Raw genomic sequence first — 24025 nt, 5'->3', positions numbered from 1 at the left:
TGATGGTGATTACATTACTATACACATTTGTTAAAATTTATCAAATTGTGCACATAAAGTTGGTGAATTTTATTACATATAAATTATTCCTCAATAAAGCTAGCTAATTAACATATATAGAATTTTAGTAGAAAAAAGCAAGTTGCAGAATGTTTGCTTTTTTTCTGTGAGACAGAGTTTCACTCTTGTAGCCCAGGCTGGCGTGCAATGGCGCGATCTCGGCTTACTGCAACCTCTGCCTCCCGGGTTCAAGCAATTCTCCTGTCTTAGCCTCCTGAGTAGCTGGGATTACAGGCCTCTGCCGCCATGACTGGCTAATTTTTTGTGTGTGTTTTTGGTACAGACCGGATTTCACCACGCTGGCCAGGCTGGTCTTGAACTCCTGACCTCTGGTGATCTGCCCACCTCAGCCTCCCAAAGTGCTGGGATTACAGGCGTGAACCACTGTACCCGGCCATGTATCTGTTTTTAAAATTTAATACCTCTATATTTGTGTATATAAAAGTATTTTTTAATGTCTAGAATCATAAAAATAGGGAAAAGAGGAAGGAGATAGGATGTGGGGAATAGTCAAATGGAATATTATCTTTCATTTCAATATTTCAGTTGTTAAGAAAAATTTATTTGCATACTTACTAGTTGTACAATTAAAATTAATTATGGTAGTAAAAAAGAATTTTTGCAGCTATGCACATGATAGAAATTAATGTATAATTTTCTCTTTTTGTGATGTCTTTGCCAGGTGTTTTTTGTTCATTTGTTTGTTTTTTTGAGATGGAGTCTCACTCGTCACCCAGGCTGGAGTGCATGGTGTAGTCTCGGCTCACTGCAACCTCTGCCTCCTGGGTTCAAGGGATTCTCCTGCCTCAGCCTCCCAGGCAGCTGGGATTACAGCCACGTGCCACCATGCCCGGCTAATTTTTTGTATTTAGTAGAGATGGAGTTTCACCATGTTGGTCAGCCTGGTCTCGAACTCCTGACCTCAGGTGATCCACCCGCCTCAACCTCGCAGAGTGCTAGGATACAGGCATGAGCCACCACCCCTGGCCTGTCAGGTGTTTATATTGCCATTATATCTGGTTTCATAAAATACATTGGAAAAAATTCCCCACCTTCTGTTTTGTAGAGAGTTTGTGTGAATTTTTCTTTTAACTGCTTGTTGATAGAATTCAATAGTGAAACCAGCAGGGCCTGAAGATTTCTTTGTAGAAAGGTTTTTGGCTATAATTTCTTCAATAGATATATGACTATTTAGATTTCCTATTTCCCATTGTATCATTTTTATAATTTGTTTTTTTCTAATGAAATTTATTTATTTTCAAGTTTGTTGGCAAAAGAGTTATTTAAAAATCATTGGCAAAATATGTTCATAAATGTGTTTATAGTAGTCTAATTTTGTTATCTGTGTGGTCTGTAGTAATGTTCTCCCATTTCTGCTATGAGCAATTTGGTTTTGGGTGTTTTTTGTTTGTTTGTTTTTTGTTTTTTTGAGATGGAGTCTTGCTCTGTTGCCCAGGCTGGAGTGCAGTGGTGTGATCTCGGCTCACCGCAATCTCTGCCTCCCGGGTTCAACTGATTCTCCTGCCTCAGCCTCCTGAGTAGCTGGTATTACAGGCGCGTGCCACCATGCCTGGCTAATTTTTGTATTTTTAATAGAGACGGGGTTTTTCCATGTTGGACGGGCTGGTCTCGAACTCCTGACATCGAGTGATCTCCCTGCCTCGGCCTCCCAAAGTGCTGGGATTACAAGCGTGAGCCACCACGCCCTGCTGTTTTGGGTGTTTTTATTAGTCCAGCTAAGTGTTTATCAATCTTTTCAAAGCAGCAAATTTTTGCTTAATTTTCTCTAAGACCTATTTCCTATTTCTTTGCTTTCTGCTTTTATTTATTTATTTTTGAGGTGTAGTCTACCTCTGTCACCCAGGCTGGAGTGCAGTGGTCTGATTTCAGTTCACTGCAACCTCTGCCTCCCTGGCTCAAGGGATTGGCCTGCCTCAGCCTCCCAAGTAGCTGGGATTACAGGCTCCCGCCACCATGCCCGGCTCATTTTTGTATATTTAGTAGAGACAGGGTTTCATTATGTTGGCCAGGCTGGTCTCGAACTCCTAACCTCAAGTGATCCTCCTGCCTCGGCCTCTCAAACTGCTGGGATTTCAGGCATGAGCCAACATGCCCGGCCATGCTTTCTGCTTTTATCTTAATTTTATAATTTTTGTTTTTCTCCTGGGATTTTTTTCTTTTTACTCATTGTGTATGCACACTTTCCTTTATGTCTCTGCACATTTATAATAGCTGTTTTAAAATCTTATTAGTAGGCCAGGCACAGTGGCTCATGCCTGTAATCCCAGCACTTTGGGAGGCCGAGGCGGGCAGATCACGAGGTCAGGAGATTGAGACCATCCTGGCTAACATGGTGAAACCCCATCTCTACTAAAAATACAAAAAATTAGCCAGGCGTAGTGGCGGGTGTCTGTGGTCCCAGCTACTCGGGAGGCTGAGGCAGGAGAATGGCATGAACCTGGGAGGCGGAGCTTGCAGTGAGCCATCTTGCCACCGCACTCCAGCCTGGGCCACAGAGCGAGACTCCGTCTCAAAAAAAAAAAAATTCTCTGTTAGTAGATCGGGCTCAGTGGCTCACACCTGTAATCCCAGCCCTTTGGAGGCTAAGGCAGGAGGATTGTTTGAGCTCAGGAGTTCAAGACCAGCCCGAACAACATAGTGCGACCCCGTCTCTACCAAAAATACAAAAACTAGCCAGGTGCAGTGGATCACACCTGTAATCCCAGCACTTTGGAAGGCTGAGGCAGGCACATCACCTGAGGTCAGGAGTTCGAGACCAGCCTGACCAACATGTTGAAACTCCTTCTCTGCAAAAAATACAAAAATTGGCTGGGCATGGTGGCGCATGCATATAGTCCCAGCTTTTCGAGAGGATGAGGCTGGAGAATTGCTTGAGCCCGGGTGATGGAGGTTGCAGTGAGTCGAGATCTCAGCTTACTGCAACCTCTGCCTCCCAGGCCTATTAGCATGTTCTTGTTTTATAAAGTACAAAATAAATGTAGACAACATCTACTGAGCTGATTGTTGATGCTTCTACCTTAACATCTTTCCTACTGATTTATAATTCCTTTATTCTCACATATACTAAAACATTTTTAAAGCATGTTAATTTAGATAAAAAGGTATTTTGTATTCCTCATAAAATAGTGTTAAGAACTGTGAAGTATGCTAAGCTGTTATTGCAAAGTGGTATTTAATGTGTTTATAGGTGTGGAGGGGTTTGTATAATTCCCATTTTTAAAATTGAAGTGCTTAGAAATAAAAAATGAATTATCTTTTAACCTCTTAAAAATGATCAGTTGGTGGCCGGGCGTGGTGGCTCACGCTTGTAATCCCAGCGCTTTGGGAGGCCGAGGCGGGCGGATCATAAAGTCAGGAGATCGAGGCCATCCTGGCTAATATGGTGAAACCCCGTCTCTACTAAAAAATACAAAAAATTAGCCGGGCGTGGTGGCGGGCGCCTGTAGTCCCAGCTACTCGGGCGGCTGAGGCAGGAGAATGGCGTGAACCCGGGAGGCGGAGCTTGCAGTGAGCCGAGATTGCGCCACTGCACTCCAGCCTGGGTGACAGAGCAAGACTCCATCTCAAAAAAAAAAAAAAAAAAAAAGATCAGTTGGTAACTTTGTGTATAACACTGATGGATTTCTAATTTTCTAGAATGGTGTTATTAGTAGTAGATTTCTTCGATATAACACAAGTCCTCAGAGGGTATATAACATATTTGAAGTATGCATCATTTGATTTTTTAAAAATTTCAAATTGATTTTGGTTTCCTCACGTATGTAGAGGATCTCCAGCTTACAATCATTCAACTTAAATTGTTGACTCTATGATAGTGCTGTTTTTCACTTTATTCAATAAATTACATGAGCTATTTAATACTTTATTATAACATAAGATTTGTGTTAGTTGATTTTGCCCAACTGTAGGCTAATGTAAGTGTTCTGAGTATGTTTAAGGCAGGCAAAGCTGAGCTATAATGTTCAGTTTTGTTATGTGTGTTAAATGCAGTTTTGACTTACAATATGTTCAATTTAGGAGGGGTTTCTTGGGACATAGCCTCATCATAAGTTGAGAAGCATCTGTATTAACATGTGTGGGATTTTCTCAATACATTAATGCGCTGCAGCAGAATGAAAGGATGTTAAAGTTTTTTTCTTATGGAAGAAATAATTTATTATGTTACAGTAATACATTAGAGTTTCTTGTAGTATTTCTTTAATTCCCTATTTTATTTATTTATTTATTTATTTTTTGAGACAGAGTTTCACTCTGTCACCCAGGCTGGAGTGCAGTGGTGTGCTCTTGCCTCACTGCAACTTCCGCCTCCCGGGTTCAAGTGATTCTCCTGCCTCAGCCTCCTGAGTAGCTGGGATTACAAGCATGCACCATCACGCCTGGCTAATTTTGTATTTTTTTTTTTTTTTTTTTTGAGACGGAGTCTCGCTCTGTCGCCCAGGCTGGAGGGCAGTGGCGCAGTCTCGGCTCACTGCAAGCTCCGCCTCCCGGGTTCACGCCATTCTCCTGCCTCAGCCTCTCCGAGTAGCTGGGACTACAGACGCCTGCCACCACGCCCGGCTAATTTTTTTTGTATTTTTATTAGAGACGAGGTTTCAACAGGTCTCGATCTCCTGACCTCGTGATCCGCCCGCCTCGGCCTCCCAAAGTGCTGGGATTACAAGCGTGAGCCACCGCGCCCGGCCCGATTTTGTATTTTTAGTAGAGATGGGGTTTCACAATGTTGGCCAGGCTGGTCTTGAACTCCTGACCTCGTGATCCGCCCGCCTCAGCCTCCCAAAGTGCTGAGATTACAGGCGTGAGCCACGGTGCCTGTCCCCTATCTCTTTTAAAATTTAGAAACAGAGCCTGAGTGTGCTGAGAGATAGATTCACTTTATTTATAAAAATAATAGCCAAATCTATGTGTTTGAACACAAGCTTCTATTTTCTTTTCTTTTTTTTTTTTTTTTTGAGACGGAGTCTCGCTCTGTCGCCCAGGCTGGAGGGCAGTGGCGCAGTCTCGGCTCACTGCAAGCTCCGCCTCCCGGGTTCACGCCATTCTCCTGCCTCAGCCTCTCCGAGTAGCTGGGACTACAGACGCCTGCCACCACGCCCGGCTAATTTTTTTTGTATTTTTATTAGAGACGAGGTTTCAACAGGTCTCGATCTCCTGACCTCGTGATCCGCCCGCCTCGGCCTCCCAAAGTGCTGGGATTACAAGCGTGAGCCACCGCGCCCGGCCCGATTTTGTATTTTTAGTAGAGATGGGGTTTCACAATGTTGGCCAGGCTGGTCTTGAACTCCTGACCTCGTGATCCGCCCGCCTCAGCCTCCCAAAGTGCTGAGATTACAGGCGTGAGCCACGGTGCCTGTCCCCTATCTCTTTTAAAATTTAGAAACAGAGCCTGAGTGTGCTGAGAGATAGATTCACTTTATTTATAAAAATAATAGCCAAATCTATGTGTTTGAACACAAGCTTCTATTTTCTTTTCTTTTTTTTTTTTTTTTGAGATGGAGTCTCGCTCTGTCGCCCAGGCTGGAGTTCAGTGGCACAATCTCGGCCCACTGCAAGCTCCGCCTCCCAGGTTCACGCCATTCTCCTGCCTCAGCCTCTCTGAGTAGCTGGGACTACAGGCGCCCGCCACCGCGCCCAGCTAATTTTTTGTACTTTTAGTAGAGACGGGGTTTCACCGTGGTCTCGATCTCCTGACCTCGTGATCCACCCGCCTCGGCCTCCCAAAGTGCTGGGATTACAGGCGTGAGCCACCGCGCCCGGCACAAGCTTCTATTTTCACAAATTTACTTAATATATTTGCATCTTGTCTGAGGTATGATAATCAAATGATAATCAATTCTAATTTATTTGATGTACTATAATCATTTTCCTTTCGAATGACTTCATTTTTTATTCTGACACAAAACTCTAAATTTTTGTTTTATTTAAGCAAAAAGAAAATAATATTCGTTGTTTAACTACGATTGGACATTTTGGTTTTGAATGTTTGCCCAATCAGTTGGTGAGCAGATCTATCCGACAAGGATTCACTTTTAATATTCTCTGTGTGGGTAAGTGTCAAACACCTCATTTGAATTATTCCTTCATTTTTCCCAATGTTCATTTCGACTTATCTTAAGCAGTGTAACATTGATGCTATTAATTCAAATATATCTTCATGTTTACAATGATTCTCATCTTAGCCATATTATGTAATCCTTTTATTTATTTATTTTTTTGAGACAGAGTCTCGCTCTGTCGCCCAGGCTGGAGTGCAGTGGCACAATCTCGGCTCACCGCAAGCTCCGCCTCCCAGGTTCACGCCATTCTCCTGCCTCAGCCTCTCCGAGTAGCTGGGACTACAGGCGCCCACCACCATGCCCAGCTACTTTTTTTTTGTATTTTTGGTAGAGACGGGGTTTCACTGTGGTCTCGATCTCCTGACCTCGTGATCCGCCCGCCTCGGCCTCCCAAAGTGCTGGAATTACAAGCGTGAGCCACCGCGCCCAGCCAATCCTTTTATTTTTTGAGACAGGTTCTCACTCTGTTGCCCAGGCTGGAGTGCAATGGTGTGATTGTGGCTCACTGTAGCCTCAGCCACCTGGGCTCAAGCAATCTGCCCACCTCAGCTTCCCAAAGTACTGGGATTACAGGCATGAGACACCACACTCGACCTGTAATGATTGTTAAAAATTGACACATTCCTGTGCTCTTAAAAGTCTGATGTAGCTTAGTGTATACTTTCTTTCTCCATTATGTTAATGACTGAGAGAATCAGGGCTAGCATGTATATATATATATATATATATATATATATATTTTTTTTTTTTTTTTTTTTTTGAGATGGAGTCTCGCTCTGTCGCCCAGGCTAGAGTGCAGTGGCACAATCTCAGCCCACTGCAAGCTCCAACTCCTGGGTTCATGCCATTCTCCTGCCTCAGCCTCCCAAGTAACTGGGACTACAGGCGCCTGCCACTACGCCCGGCTAATTTTTTGTATTTTCAGAAGAGACGGGGTTTCACCGTGTTAGCCAGGATGGTCTCGATCTCCTGACCTCGTGATCTGCCCGCCTCGGCCTCCCAAAGTGCTGGGATTACAAGCGTGAGCCACCGCGCCCGGCCTAGCATGTATACTTTCAAGGCCATCCCAGTCTTTGAAGTATTTGAGACTCTTTATTTATTTTTAAAATTAATATTATTCTTAATTGAAAAATCATAGTTATTTACATGTATGGATACAATGTGAAGTTTTGCTATATATTTACAATTTGGAATGATTCAATCAAGTGAATTAACATATCTATTACCCGATTTACTTATCTTTTTTTATGATGAGACATTTGAAATTAACTCTCTTGATTATTTTGAAATATACAATACATTGACTATAGTCACTCTGCTGTGCAATAGATCTCAAAACTTGTTTCTACTCCTGTTTGAAACCGTTTGCTAAGGATGATGGCTTCTAGCTCCATCCATGTTCCTGCAAAGGACATGATCTCATTCTTTTTCATGGCTGTGTAGTATTCCATGGTGTATATGTACCATATTTTCTTTATCCAGTCTACCATTGATGAACATTTAGGTTGATTCCATGTCTTTGCTACTGTGAATAGTGCTACAATGAGCTCTGATGGTTTGCTAAGGATGATGGCCGCCAGCTCCATCCATGTTCCTGCAAAGGACATGATCTCTTTCTTTTCTATGGCTGAGAACATGTGCCATGTTCTCACTTATAAGTGGGAGCTAAATGATGAGAACACATGGACACAAAAAGGGGAATAACAGACACTGGTGTCTACTTGAGGGTGGAGGTTTGGAGGAGGGAGAGGATCAGATAAAATAACTATTGGTTACTATGCTTAGTATCTGGATGATGAAATAATCTGTACAACAAACCCTCATGTCATGAGTTTACCGATATAACAAACCTGCACGTGTACTCTGATCCTAAAATAAAAGTAAAAAAAGAAAAACTTTGTACCCTTTGACCAACAACTTCACCTTTCGTTTCTCCTGCTCCCCCAGCCTCTGGTAGCCAGAATTCTACTCTCTACTTCTATGAGTTCAACTTTCTAAGATTTTAAAAACCACTGTAGGAATTCAAAGTGTTGCTTCTTCTTAGCCCCTTTATGACCCTATGACAATGACTCTATGTCTATTACAGGGGAAACTGGAATTGGAAAATCAACACTGATTGACACATTGTTTAATACTAACTTGAAAGATAACAAATCCTCACATTTTTACTCAAATGTTGGACTTCAAATTCAGACATACGAACTTCAGGAAAGCAATGTTCAGTTGAAATTGACTGTTGTGGAGACAGTAGGGTATGGTGATCAAATAGACAAAAAAGCCAGGTTAGTGTTTTCTTATTTAAATTAAAAAAGATTTTCTTATTTCAAGGAATTTGACTTCCTTTGCCATAGACTAATTTGTGTAAGTAATACCTTTTCTTCCAGATTTTAGTATTTTCCTAACTAATGTTCTTTTCTTATAAGATTAATACTTTTGCATATAATTGACTTTCTTACAAGATTTCTATTTAACCAGTTATAGCAAAAAATTTTAAATATAGCTTCTATTAGTTTTAGCTTATTTCCTTATTTCTTTATTTAACTTTATTTGTACAAATATTCCATAGAGGTTGTACTAATTTACATTCCCACCAACAGTGTGTAAGGGTTCCCATTTCTCTGTACCCTTGCCAAATTATGTTATTTAATTATTTTTGTTATTATTTTTTGAGACAGTTTTTCATTCCATCACCCAGGCTGGAGTGCAGTGGCACAAGCTTGGCTCACTGCAGCTTTGACCTCCCAGGCTCAAGTGAATTCTTCCACCTCAGCCTCTTGAGTAACTGGGACTACAGGCACATGCCACCATGCCTGGCTAATTTTAAAAATTGTTTGTATAGATGGGGTCTTGCTATGTTGCCCAGGCTGGTGTCAAACTCCTGGCCTCAAGTGATCCTCCTACCTTGGCCTTCGAAAGTGCTGGGATTACAGACATGAGCCACTCTACTTGGCCTGTTATTTTTTGTCTTTTTTTTTGAGATGGAGTCTTGCTCTGTTGCCCAGGCTAGAGTGCAGTGGTGCGATCTTGGCTCACTGTAAGCTTTGTCTCCTGGGTTCATGCTGTTCTCCTACCTCAGCCTCCCGAGTACCTGGGACTACAGGCGCCTGCCACCACACCCAGATAATTTTTGTAATTTTAGCAGAGACGGGGTTTCACCATGTTAGCCAGGATGGTCTTGAACTCCTGACCTCGTGATCCACCCACCTTGGCCTCCCAAAGTGCTGGGATTACAGGTGTGAGCCACCGTGCCTGGCCATTTTTTTATCGTTTTAACAATAACCATTCTGACTGAGGTAAGATGATATCTCATTGTGGTTTTACTTTGTATTTTGGTGTTCTGAAAAATGTCTATTCATGTCCTTTGCCCACTTTTTAATGGGATTATTTGTTCTTCTTGTTGTTGTTTAGTTGCTTGCATTCTTTGTATATTCTGGATACTAGTCCCCTGTCAGATGCACCCAGCTTTCCTCTATGTTTACGTTTTACATAACCATAGAGTAAAGCATGAGCCTTATTATTGGTTTAGAATTAATATCTTTGTATGGACATGTTATGAACTTTTTCTTCATCACTATAGCAAACTGCTTACATGCATGTTAACTGTTCATTAAATGGTCAAAAAGCAGGCTTTAGATTTTATTAATCTGTTATGCTAAATGTATAAATTATTTTTTTAGCTACCAACCAATAGTTGACTACATAGATGCCCAATTTGAGGCCTATCTTCAAGAAGAGCTGAAGATTGAACGTTCCTTGTTTGAGTACCATGATTCTCGCATCCACGCGTGTCTTTACTTCATTTCACCTACAGGACATTCCCTGAAGTCTCTTGATCTATTAACAATGAAGAACCTTGACAGTAAGGTATGTTTGGTAAATCCACCAAGCTTTCTTTTTTTTTTGAGAAGGAGTCTTGCTCTGTCGCCCAGCCTGGAGTGCGGTGGCGCAATCTCACTGCAAACTCCGCCTCCCAGGTTCACGCCGTTCTCCAGCGTCAGCCTCCCGAGAAGCTGGGACTACAGGCACCCATCACCATGCCTGGCTAATTTTTTTGTATTTTTAGTAGAGACGGGGTTTCATCATGTTAGCCAGGATGGTCTCGATCTCCTGACCTCGTGATCCACCCACCTCGGCCTCCCAGAGTGCTGGGAATACAGATGTGGGCCACTGTGCCTGGCCTTCTTTTTCTTTCTTTTTTTTTTTTTTTTTTGTATTTGAGACAGGGTCTTGCTCTATCACCCAGGCTAGAGTGCAGTGGCATCATCATAGCTCACTGCAGCCTCAACCTCCTGGGCTCAAGCAATCTTCCCACCTTAGCCATCCGAGTAACTGGGACAGGAGTGTGCTACCAAGATTGGCTAATTTTTGTATTTTTTGTAGATACAGGGTTTCACTATGTTGCCCAGGCTGAACTTGAACTTCTGGCTCAAGCGATCCACCCACCTTGCCCTCCCAGAGTGTTGGGATTATAGGCGTGAGCCATTGTTCCTGGTCCCAACCTTTCACGATGTAATATTAATTTTGAGATAATAACACATCTTGAAGGCACATGCATGCAAGTGTAGTTACATATCTTCAGGTGATTTCATCATTATGCAAACATCATAGAGTGTATCTACACATACCTACGTGATATAGCCTACTATACATCTAGGCTATAGCCTTTTATGGTATGGACTATTGCTTCTAGGCTACAAACCTGGACAGCATGGTACTGTACGGAATACTATAGAATTATAACACAATGGTAAGTATCTGTGTATCTATTTTATTTTATTTTATTTTATTTTATTTTATTTTATTTTGAGATGGAGTCTTACTGTCTTCCAGGCTGGAGTGCAGTGGCACAATCTCGGCTCACTGCAACCTCCGCCTCCCGGGTTCAAGTGATTCTCCGGCCTCAGTCTCCGAAGTAGCTGGGACTACAAGCCTGACAGGCCTGTGCCACCATGCCTGGCTCATTTTTTTTTTTTTTTGGCGGAGTTTCATTCTTGTTGCCCAGCCAGAGTGCAATGGCGTGATCTGGGCTCACTGCAACCTCCACCTCCTGGATTCAAGCGATTCTCCTGCCTCAGCCTTCCTAGTAGATGAGATTACAGGCATGCGCCACCATGCCCGGCTAATTTTGTATTTTTAGTAGAGACAGGGTTTCTCCGTGTTGGTCAAGCTGGTCTCGAACTCCCGACCTCAGGTGATCCACCCGCCTCAGCCTCTCAAAATGCTGGGATTACACGTGTGAGCCACTGTGCTCAGCCTAATTTTTGTATTTTTAATAGAGATGGAGTCTTGCCATGTTGGCCAGGCTGGTCTTGAACTCCTGACCTCAAGTGATCTGTCCGCCTCAGTCTCCCAAAGCACGAACCACTGTGCCTGGCCTTGTCTGTGTATCTAAACATAAAAAAGTTTCAGTATTAGACAAATAATAGACGTTGGGCCCTTTATAAGGGGGAAGGGTGGGAGGAGGTTGAGATTTGAAAAATTACCTATTGGGTACAATGCTCACTATTTGGGTGATAGGCACATGAGAGGCCAAAACCTCACTAATATTCAATATATCTAAGTAACAAACCTGCACATATATCCCCTGAATCCAGAAATTAAATAAATAGATCTCTAAATAGCCAGGCGTGGAGGCTCACGCCTGTAATCCCAGCACTTTGGGAGGCTGAGGTGGGCGGATCACCTGAGGTCAGGAGTTCGAGACCAGCCTGACCAACATCATGAAACCCTGTCTCTACTAAAAATACAGAAAATTAGCTGAGCGTCATAGCAGGTGCCTGTAATCCCAGCTACTCATGAGGCTGAGGCAGGAGAATCGCTTGAACCAGGGAGGCAGAGGTTGCAGTGAGCTGAGATTGCGCCACTGCACTCCAGCCTGGGCGACAGAGCAAGAGTCAGTAAATAAATAAATAATAAATAAATAATAACAACAACAAAAAGCAAAGGGACAGTATTATAATATTATGGGAACACCATCATATATGTGGCCCATCACTTACTGAAATGCCATTATGTGGTGCATGACTGTACCTGTCATTTTGTAATATATGTATATATCCTAATTATCTTTTTCTGTTAATATTTAAGGCATTCGCATTAGTGTGTTAGGGCTGGGATAGCAAAATGCCATAGACTGGGTGGTTTAAACAACGAAAATGTATTTTCCCACAGTCTTGGAGAATAGAAGTCCAAGATCAAAGTGTCAGAAGATGTGCTTTCTTCTGAAATCTCTGTCCTTGTCTGGCAGATGACCACCTTATCTCTGTGTTCTCACATGGTGTTTTTCCTGGTATCTCCTGGGTGTCCACATTTTATCTTTTTTTTTTCTGAGATGGAGTTTCGCTTTTGTTGCCCAGGCTGGAGTATAGTGGCACAATCTCAGCTCACTGTAACCTCCTGGGTTCAAGCAGTTCTCCTATCTTAGCCTCCTGAATAGCTGGGATTACAGTTGCCCACGACCACACCCGGCTAATTTTTTGTATTTTTAGTAGAGATGAGTTTCACCATGTTGGCCAGGCTGGTCTTGAACTCCTGACCTCAGGTGATCCACCCACCTTGGCCTCCCAAAGTGTTGGGATTACAGGCGTGAGTCACTGTGCCTGGCCTCACATTTTGTCTTCTTATAAGGGTGCCAGTCAGTTTAGATTGGGCCCCACTGTAACAGTCTCACTTTTTTTTTTTTTTAATGCCCAGGCTGGAGTGCCATGGTGTGATCTTGGCTCACTGCAACCTCCATCTCCCAGGTTCAAGTGATTCTCCTGCCTCAGCCTCCTGAGTAGCTGGGATTACAGGCATGCACCACTACACCCAGCTAATTTTTGTATTTTTAGTAGAGATGAGGTTTCACCATGTTGGCCAGGCTGGTCTCGAACTCCTAATCGCAGGTGATCTGCCCACCTCATCTTCCCAAAGTGCTGGGATTACAGGTGTAAGCCATCGCACCTGACCCAGTCTCACTTTTTAATCGCCTCTTTGAAGGCTTTATCTCAGTTAAGGTCACATTCTGAGGTACTGGGGGGTTAGGGCTTCAACATACAAATTTTTTGGTTGCTGGGGGAGACGATTCACATTTGATAGATTTCAACCTTGACTTACCTCCCAGATCATGGCCATTTGCCTATAGAGTAGCACCCTTGGGGGTAAGTTCCAAGATCCCCAGTGGATGCCTGAAAGCATGCATGGTACAGAGCCCGATATATACTATGTTTTTTTCTATGCATACATACCTATCATAAAGTTTTATTTATAAATGAGATGCAGTTCTCTTTTATTATTAGTTACTATTGTTAGTTTCTTAGATGCAGACTGAAGCTAACAATAGTAACTAATAATAAAATAGAACAATTATAACAATACACTGTACTAAAAGTTATGTGAAAGTTATCTGTGTCTCTCAAAATATCTTTTTTTTTTTTTTTTTTCTGAGACCGAGTTTTGCTCTTGTTGCCCAGGCTGGAGTGCAGTGGCACAATCTCAGCTCACTGCAACCTCTGCCTCTCAGGTTCAAGTGATTCTCCTGCCTCAGCCTCCCAAGTAGCTGGGATCACCGGTGCCTGCTACCACGCCCGGCTAATTTTTTGTACTTTCAGTAGAGACGGGGTTTCACCATGTTGGCCAGGCTGTTCTCAAACTCCTAACCTCAGGTGATCCGCCTGCCTCGGCCTCCCAAAGTGCTGGGATTACAAGTGTGAGCCACCACGCCTGGCCTCAGAATATCTTCTTATACTGTACTCACTCTTCTTATGATGATGTGAGATAATACAATGCCTACATGTTGAGATAAAATGAGGTGAATAGTGAGATAATTCATATCCAGGGTGAGATGGAGTGGGTCAACATGACATTTCATCACAGTATTTAGAATGGCATGCAATTTAAAACTTGTACATTGTGTATTTCTAGAATTTTTCATTTAATATATTTGGACTGCTGTTGATTATGGGAAATTGTGGAAAGTGAAACTGGGCTGGGCTCTGTGGCTGATGCCTGTCATCTCAGCACTTTGGGAGGACAACGCAGGAGCATTGCTTGAGCTCAGGAGCTCAAGAACAGCCTGGGCAACGTAGTGAGACCCCATCTCTACAAAAAATACAAAAATTAGCCAGGCATTGTGGTGTGCACCTGTGGGATTGCTTGAGCCCAGGAGTTCGAGGCTGCTGTGAGCCAAGATCATGTCACTGCAATTCCAGCCTGGGCAATAGAGCAAGTCCCAGTTGAAAGAAAAGAGAGAGAGAGACAGGAAGGAAGGAAGGAAGGAAGGAAGGGAGGGAGGGAGGGAGGGAGGAAAGGAGGGAGGGAAGGAAGAAAAGAAAGAAGGAAGGAAGTAAAAAAGAAGATGGAAAGAAAAAGAAGGAAGAAAGAAACTGTGGAAAATGGGGGATGCCTGTGTTTTTAAAATAAAATTTACTATATGATACTATGAAATAATCCCACTGATGTTTGACTAGTATCACCGATGGTGTGAAACAGAAAGCTTTTGTGATCCTGGTTACAGATCGTATCAGACAGGATTCAGAATACAAGAGCCTGCAGGCAGCTACTGCTTGTTACATAGAAACAGCTAAGAAAAGCATAATTCTTTCCAGCAAAAACCTGGGACACACGAGGACTTCCTTTCAATAGGCTACTTAAGCCCCATGGCTTCAGCAAAATCTCAAAATCGATATGAGACTCTGTTCATTTGATTAATTTTTCTAATTATTCAGCAGTTTTTTTGTAGTTCGGTTTTATCGTACAGAAAATCAGTCTGTTGAATGTTTATGAAGCCCAGAACATGCAATGTTGCAGATTTATCCCTACAGAAGGAATTTTAATTTTTGAATATGTAAAGGTCACAGGACTTGTCAGTGGAAGCAGCTTTTGAATATTTGCTTTATCACTTGCTAGGTGTCTGTGACCTTGGGAAAAATGTCTAGCGCTTTCTATGATTAAAAGCATGGGGAGGGCTGGGAGCCATGGCTCATGCCTGTAATCCCAGCACTTTGGGAGGCTGAGACAGGTGGATCACCTGAGGTCAGGAGTTTGAGAACATCCTGACCAACATGGTGAAACTCTGTCTTTACTAAAAAATACAAAATTAGCTGGGCATGGTGGCACATGCCTGTAATCCCAGCTACTCGGGAGGCTGAGGCAGGATAATTGCTTGAACCCACAGGCAGAGGTTGCAGTGAGCCGAGATCATGCCATTGCACTCCAGCCTGGGCAACAAGAGTTGAACTCCGTCTCCAAAAAAATAAATAAATAAAAAAGCATGGGCAGTGGGTTCAAGCTGCCTGCTTTCACAAACCTGGCCCTGTTACTTGCTCACTGTGTGGCTTTGGGAAAATTATGATGCCTCCATTTCTTTCTCTGTAATACTCATGCAACTCTTCCATAAGTCTAAAATTATTTTTCATAAAAAATTTAGAAGGCACTTTGGGAGGCCGAGGCGGGCGGATCACAAGGTCAGGAGATCGAGACCATGGTGAAACTCCGTCTCTACTAAAAATACAAAAAAAAAAAAAATTAGCTGGGCGTGGTGGTGGGTGCCTGTAGTCCCAGCTACTCGGAGAGGCTGAGGCAGGAGAATGGCGTGAACCCGGGAGGCGGAGCTTGCAGTGAGCCGAGATTGCGCCACTGCACTCCAGCCTGGGCGACAGAGCGAGACTCCGTCTCAAAAAAAAAAAAAAAATTTAGAAGGGCCAGACATGATGGCTCACGCCTGTAATCCCAGCACTTTCGGAGGCTGAGGAGGGAGGATTGCCTGAGCCTGGAAGTTTGAGACCAGCTAGAACAACATAGTGAGACCCTGTCTCTACAAAAAATACAAAAAAATAGCCAGGCATGGCAGCATGTGCCTGTAGTTCCAGCTACTCAGGAGGCTGAGGTGTGAGGATCACTTCAGCCCGGGAGGTTGAGGCTGCAGTGAGCTGTGATCATGTCACTGCACTGCAGACAGGGCCACAGATCAAGACCTTCTCTCTCTCTCTCAAAAAAAAAGGTTAAAAGTATATTTTCTTTTTTAAATATAGAAGGCCAATATACGTATAAAGGAAATTGTCATATTATCAGATTCTTTTCTGCACTCAGCCCTAACAAAACATGCTGTCTTCAGCTTAAATTAGTTGAAGACATCTTTATTTAGTCTTCAACTTTATTTAGTTGAAGAAAGAAAAAGTTCTAAGTTGGGTTCCTTTTATCCGAGGAATCTCAACTTTTACTACATATTGTTCAAACTGAAAAGAGACTTTGTACTTAATCTCAGATGTCATTAAGTAGTTGAAATAAATTAGATTTCTAGTTAAATTAAGAGCTGCTTCAAGTTCTTAATTAGTAGTACATTCAATAGTCAGGAATATACACTCTTTTTGTTGTTGTTGTTGAGATGGAGTTTCGCTCTTGTTGCCCAGGCTGGAGTGCAATGGCGTGATCTCGGCTCACTGCAACCTGTGCCTCCTGGGTTCAAGCGGTTCTCCTGCCTCAGCCTCCCGAGTAGCTGGGATTACAGGCATGAGCCACCACGCCCGGCTAATTTTGCATTTTTAGTAGAGATGGGGTTTCTCCTTGTTGGTCAGGCTGGTCTTGAACTCCTGGCCCCAGGTGATCTGCCAGCCTTGGCCTCCCAAAGTGCTGGGATTACAGGCGTGAGCCACCGTGCCCAGCCTGTCCATGGATTTTTTTAAAAAATGTGCTTTGAGCAATCTAAAACAAAAGCAGTCTGCCTAAAATTTATATTTATGTATTTCTACTATATTACAGATATTGATTTTGTGGAGCTATAATTTAATAAGATACTTTAACAGTAATAAAACATTTTATAATTTTGTATATTGTTATTTCCTAAAAAGTTTAGTTATTTAAGTGCAAATGCAAAAGGTAGGAGTGCTCATATTGAAGCACTAGGAAAAAACTTTGTGGGTGAAAATTCAACCTCAAATATGCAAATATTTAACTTCCAATGTGGAAATTATGTCTTTTTACAAAAGAAAAACGAACATATTTGTTTGCAAGGTGTTCTTATACACACACACACACACACACACACACATACATACATACACACACGGCCTTTAGAATATGGTAACCAGGCCAGGTGTGGTGGCTCACGCCTGTAATCCCAACACTTTGGGAGGCTGAGGTGGTTGTATCCTGAGGTCAGGAGTTCGAGACTAGCCTGGCCAACGTGGTGAAACCCTGTCTCTACTAAAAATGCAAAAATCAGCCGGGTATGGTGGCGGGCACCTGTAATCCCAGCTACTCAGGAGGCTGAGGCAGGAGACTTGCTTGAACCCGGGAGGCAGACATTGCCGTGAGCCTAGATTGTGCCATTGCACTCCAGCCTGGGCGACAGAGCAAGATACCGTCTCAAAAAAAAAAAAAAAAAAGAATATGGTAACGAAAAATATCTATATTCTTTTTAGGTGGTCTTTGAAAAACAATAGCAAATCTATCTGCAAACACATCTAGGTGGGGCAAGAGTGAGTGAAAATTGGACATTAATTAAGATTGATTGATGGAAAAAGTGATGTAAAAAATAGAAAGACAAAATCCCTTCCACAATTTTGATGAAAGTTCTTTCAATTTGTCTTTTATCACTCAGCTTAATAAGAAATAAAATTGAAAATAAATTAAATAGGCCGGGCACGGTGGCTCATGCCTGTAATCCCAGCACTTTGGGAGGCTGAGGTGAGCGGATCACGAGGTCAGGAGATTGAGAACATCCTGGCTAATATGGTGAAACCCCATCTCTACCAAAAATACCAAAAATTAGCCAGGCGTGGTGGCGGGCACCTGTAGTCCCAGCTACTCAGGAGGCTGAGGCAGGAGAATGGCATGAACCTGGGAGGCGGAGCTTGCAGTGAGCCAAGATCACGCCACTGCACTCCAGAGTCTGGGCAACAGAGTGAGACTCCGTCTAAAAAATAAACAAATAAATAAATACATAAATACATAAATAAATAATAAATAAAAATAATTTACATTGTCCTACTATTTACGTTTTACTAACTCCATATGTGTAGAGGTATAAGGTATTTTTAGAAGAGAAACAAGGTTGAGACTTCTAAACCTGAATTTGGATAAAAGATGAATCTTCAAAAGTATTGATAATTTTGGAAAATAATTTTTAAGAAAAGCATGACAACAAGTGATTACCTAGTTACACAATTTGTTGTCAGAGATTGTGAAGGCTTTACTATAAAAACTATAGAATGGCCGGGCGCAGTGGCTCACGCCTGTAATACCAGCACTTTGGGAGGCCGAGGCGGGCGGATCACGAGGCCAGGAGATTGAGACCATCCTGGCTAACACGGCGAAACCCCGTCTCTACTAAAAATACAAAAAGAAATTAGCCGGGCGTGGTGGCGGGTGCCTGTGGTCCCAGCTACTCGGGAGGCTGAGGCAGGAGAGTGGCGTGAACCCGGGAGGCGGAGCTTTCAGTGAGCCGAGATCGCGCCACTGCACTCCGGCCTGGGTGACAGAGCAAGACTCGGTCTCAAAACAAAAAACAAAAAACAAAAAAACTATAGGATGAACAATGATGAGATTTTGTTTGTCTTCTTTCTTAATAGGTGAATATTATACCATTGATTGCCAAAGCAGACACAATTTCTAAAAATGATTTACAGACTTTTAAGAATAAGATAATGAGTGAATTGATTAGCAATGGCATCCAGATATATCAGCTCCCAACAGATGAAGAAACTGCTGCTCAAGCGAACTCCTCAATTAATGTAAGTTTCAGTAACATATCTGACAAAGAGTCTATAAATGAGTGTTTATCCAGAATCCAGTGTGAGAATTTTTTAATTTTTTTTTATTTTGAAAAGCTTCTGCTGAGGATCGATTCTTTGTAAACAGATTTATTTAGATTTAATTCATACACCATGTTCCTCAAGGATATTGGCCTATAATTTTCTTCTTGGGAGTGTATTTTCTTGCTTTGATATCAAGGGGATGCTGCCTCGTAAAATGACTCTGAAGGTATTACCTCTTTTTTCTATTTTTTCAAAGAATTTGAGGATGTTTTATATTAAATTTTCTTTGAAAGTTTGGTAGACTTTACCCGTGAAATAATCTGGTCCTAGGCTATATTTTGGAGTTTTGAAAAATTACTTCTTTAGTTTCTCTATTTGTTATTGGTCTCTTTAAGCTCTCTATTTATTCTTCATTCCATCTTGGTAGTTTATGTTTCTAGTAATTTCACCATTTCTTCTAAGTTGTCAAATTGGTTGGTGTATAATTGTTCATAATAGTCCCTTATACTTCTGTTTATTTCTGTAAGAAATAAACTTCTGTAATCAGTTGTAATGTCTCCTCTTTCATTTCTTATTTTATTAACATATTCTCTCTTTTTGTTCTTAGTCTAGGTAAGGGCTTTGATTTTGAGTTTTTTTTTCCCAAATCAACTCTTAGCTTCATTGATTAAATTTTTTGTTTTGTTTTCTTTTTTGAGACAGAGTCTCACTCTGTTGCCCAGGCTGGAGTGCAGTGGCACAACCTCGGCTCACTGTAACCTCCATCTCCTGGGTTCAAGCGATTCTCCTGCCTCAGCCTCCTGAGTAGCTGGGATTACAGGAGCATGCCACCACACTTGGCTAATTTTTGTGTTTTTAGTACAGACAGGGTTTCACCATGTTGGCCAGGCTGGTCTCGAACTCCTGGCCTCAAGAGACCTGCTGGGATTACAGGTGTGAGCTACTGTACCTGGCCGATTAAAAATTTTTTTATTTTCTATTTCATTTATTTATCCTCTAATCTTTGTTTCTTTCCTTCTGCTATTTGTGTGTGTGTGTGTGTGTGTGTGTAAAGTTAAGTTGTTTATTTGAGATCTTTTTTTTTTGAGACGGAGTTTCCTCTGTTGCCCAGGCTGGAGTGCAGTGGCGCAATCTCAGCTCACTGCAACCTTCTGCCTCCCAGGTTCAAGTGATCCTCCTCCCTCAGCCTCCTGAGTAGCTGGGACTACAGGCATGTGCCACCACATCTGGCTAATTTTTTTGTATTTTTAGTAGGATGGGGTTTCACCACGTTAGCCAGGCTTTCTCGAACTCCTGACCTTGGGCAATCTGCCTGCCTTGGCCTCCCAAAGTTCTGGGATTACAGGTGTGAACCACCACACAGGCGAGATCTTTTTTTAAAAAAAGATGTAAGTGTTTACTACTATAAACTTCCTTCATTTATTATTTTAGATTCAGAGGGTATAAGTGTATATTTGTCAAATAGATATATTGCATAATGGTGAGGTTTGGCTTCTAGTGTAACTATCCTGAAATAGTAAACACTGTACCCAACAGATCATTTTTTTTTTTTGAGACATGGTCTCTCTCTGTCGCCCCGGCTGGTGTGCAGTGGCGTGATCACATCTCACTACCAATAGATAAGTTTTTGACCATCAGCCTCCTCCCAATCTCTCCCTTTTGGAGTCTCACTATCTATTGTTTCCATCTTTATGTTCTTGTGTACTCATTGTTTAGCTCCTGCTTATGAGAACATGTGGTATTTGATTTTCTGTTTCTGAGTTATTTCACTTAGGATAATGGCCCCCAGCTCCATCCATGTTACTGCACAGAGCATGATTTCATTTTTATGGCTGCATAGTATTCCATGGTGTATATATACTGTATTAAAATAAATCCAGTCCACTGTTACTGGACATTTAGGTTAATTCCATGACTTTACTATTATGAGTAGGAATGTAATACACATGAGTGAAAGTGACTTTTTTATATAATTATTTCTTTTCTTTCAGATGCCTAGTAGTATAATCACTGAGTCAAATGGTAGCTCTATTTTTAGTGCTTTTTTTTTTTTTTTTTTGAGGCGGAGTCTTTCTCTGTCGCCCAGGCTGGAGTGCAGTGGTGCAATCTTGGCTCACTGCAAGCTCCGCCTCCTGGGTTCAAGCCATTCTCCTGCCTCAGCCTCTCGAGTAGCTGGGACTACAGGCGCCCACCACCACGCCCGGCTAATTTTTTTGCATTTTTAGTAGAGACGGGGTTTCACTGTATTAGCCAGGATGGTCTCGATCCCCTGACCTCGTGATCCGCCCGCCTCGGCCTCCCAAAGTGCTGGGATTACAGGCGTGAGCCACTGCGCCTGGCCTATTTTTAGTGCTTTGAGAAATCTCTATACTGTTTTTCATAGAGGTTGTTAAGGTCCCACCAACAGTGAATAAGCATTCATTATTCTCTGCATCCACACCAACATCTGTTGTGTTTATATCTTATTGTGTGTGTGTGTGTTTGAGACAGAGTCTCGTCCTGTCACTCAGGCTGGAGTTCAGTGGTGTGATCTCGGCTCACTGCAACCTCTGCCTCCTGGGTTCAAGGGATTCTCCTGCCTCAGCTTCTGAGTACCTGGGATTACAGGTGCCTGCCACCATGCCTAGCTAGTTTTTGTATTTTTTGTAGAGATGGGGTTTAACCATATTGGTCAGGCTGGTCTTGAACTCGTGACTTCAGGTGATCCACCCGCCTTGGCCTCCCAAAGTGCTGGGATTACAGGTGTAAGCCACTGTGCCCTGCCTTTATTGTGGTTTTAATTTGCATTTCTCTGATGATTGGTGATGTTGAGCAATTTTTCATATGTTTGGTGGCCACTTGTATGTCTTCTTTTGAGAACTGTCTGTTCATATCCTTTGCGGTCTTTTTTAATGAGGTTGTTTATTCTTTGTTGTTGTTGAGTTGTTTGTGTTCTTTTTAAATTCTGGATATTAGTTCTTTGTCAGATGCAAAGTTTGCAAATATTTTGTTCCTATTGTGTAGGTTGTCTGTTTACTCTGTTGATTATTTCTTTTGCTGTGCTCTTTAGTTTAAGTCCCATTTGTGTATATTTGGTTTTGTTGCATTTGCTTTTCAGGTCTAAGTTATGAATTATTTCCTAGGCCAATATCTAGAAGAGTTTTTCCTAAATTTTCTTCTAGGATTTTTATAGCTTCTGGTCTTTCATTTAAGTCATTAATACATCTTGAGTTAAAGTTTGTATATGATGAGAAATGGGAATTCAGTTTCACTCTTTTGCCTATGGGTAGCCAATATTCCCAGCACCATTTATTGAATAGAATGCCCTTTCCCCATTGTTTATTTTTGCCAACTTTGTCAAAGATCACTTGGTTGTAGGCATGTGATTTTTATTACTGGTTCTTTATTCTCTTTTCCTTCACAATTTTTTCCTCCCTTTTTAAGCTGTATCCTTCCTAGCAATGGACTCTCTATTCCATTCCATTAATCCATCTGTTTTTGTACCAATGCCATACTGTTTTATTTAGTATAGCATTATAGTATAATTTGAAGTCAGACACATGATGCCTCTGGGGCCTAGTTCTTTTTGCTTAAGAGTACTTTGGCTATTTGGATGCTTTTTTGGTTCCGAATGATATTTAGGATCATTTTTTCTAATTCTGTGAAAAAATGATATTGGTAATTTGATAGGAATTGTGTTTAATTTGTACACTGCTTTAGTTAGTGTGGTCTTTGTAATGATGTTGATTCTTCCAATCCAAAAATTCCGTAAATTTTTGGAATAGTTTCAGTAAGATTGGTACCAGCTCTTCATTGTACTTCTGGCAAAATTTGGCTGTAAACCTATCTGTTTTTGTTTTTATTTGTTTGAAATTATTTTATTAGTGAGTCAATTTCATTACTTGTTATTGGTCTATTTAGGATATCTGTTTTTTCCTGGTTTAGTCTTAGGAGGTTGTATGTTTCCAGGTATTTACCCATTTTCTTTTTTTTTTTAAAGGAATATAAAACTACTATTGACCACTGTTCACCAATATTTACAATAAGGTAAACAATATACAGTTGGGGCCAGGCATGGTGGCTCACCCTTGTAATCTCACCACTTTGGGAGGCCGAGGCGGGCGGATCATGAGGTCAGGAGATCGAGACTATCCTGGCCAACACCATGAAACCCCTTCTGTACTAAAAATACAAAAAATTAGCCAGGTGTGGTGGCGGGCACCTCCAGTCCCAGCTACTCGCGAGGCTGAGGCAGGAGAATGGCGTGAACCCGGGAGGCGGAGCTTGCAGTGAGCCGAGATCGCACCACTGCACTCCAGCCTAGGCGACAGAGTGAGACTCCGTCTCAAAAAAAAAAACAAAACAATATACAGTTGGATAACATTCTGATTACCGCAAAGTTGTATTTCCTGGCTTTTGCTGAACCAGTAAAGCAAATACTGAAAAGATTGAGCCTACATGTAAGGAAAGAGTTGGGGTAAAGAAAAAAACATGTAAGTCTTCTCGCACTGTCAGGCTGGAGTGCAGTGGTGCGATCTCGGCTCACTGCAAGCTCCGCCTCCTGGGTTCACGCCATTCTCCTGCCTCAGCCTCCTGAGTAGCTGGGACTATAGGCGCCCGCCACCTCGCCTGGCTAATTTTCTGTATTTTTAGTAGAGACGCGGTTTCACCGTGTTAGCCAGGATGGTCTCGATCTCCTGACCTCATGATCCGCCCGCCTCGGCCTCCCAAAGTGCTGGGATTACAGGCATGAGCCACCGCGCCTGGCCAAAAACATGTAAGTCTTTTAGTTTACTTTTGTAGTTTAAGTTATGAAGAGGCTTTTTTTTTTTTTTTTTTTTTTTTGAGATGGATTCTCGTTCTGTCGCCCAGGCTGGAGCGCAGTGGCGCTATCTCGGCTCACTGCAGCCTCTGCCTCCCAGGTTCAAACAATTCTCTGGAAGAGGCCATTTTTTATTGCAGACTTGAAGAACTGTTATTCACAGCCTCCAAGCTGCTCTGGGTCGAAGGTCTGCGGCATCTCTGGCCCTCTGCGCCTCCAGCTCGAGCCACATCCGAGCAGGGAGGGATGAATTTAACCATTTTATCTAGGTTTTCTAGTTTGTATGCATAGAGATACTCATATTAGTGTCTGATGATCTTTTGTTTTCTGTGGTATCAGTTGTAATGTCACTTTTA

General features: G+C 42.2%; 1 protein-coding gene across 1 annotated transcript in view; it reads left to right on the top strand.

Annotated features, from left to right (window-relative positions):
* SEPTIN14 (septin 14) overlaps positions 1-24025 on the top strand; it is a 92079-nt gene that overhangs the window by 10927 nt on the left and 57127 nt on the right. Inside the window, exons 3-6 of the mRNA XM_055293065.2 lie at positions 6005-6125; positions 8221-8416; positions 9812-9998; positions 18683-18844. Coding sequence (XP_055149040.1) covers positions 6005-6125; positions 8221-8416; positions 9812-9998; positions 18683-18844 — 666 coding nt within the window. The remainder of the gene's footprint in view (positions 1-6004; positions 6126-8220; positions 8417-9811; positions 9999-18682; positions 18845-24025) is intronic.

This window comes from Symphalangus syndactylus, chromosome 9, assembly GCF_028878055.3.
Source record: "Symphalangus syndactylus isolate Jambi chromosome 9, NHGRI_mSymSyn1-v2.1_pri, whole genome shotgun sequence".
NCBI classification, from domain to species: domain Eukaryota; kingdom Metazoa; phylum Chordata; class Mammalia; order Primates; family Hylobatidae; genus Symphalangus; species Symphalangus syndactylus.
Note: the sequence above shows the minus strand (reverse complement) of the source record. Positions and strands in the feature narration are given on the sequence as shown.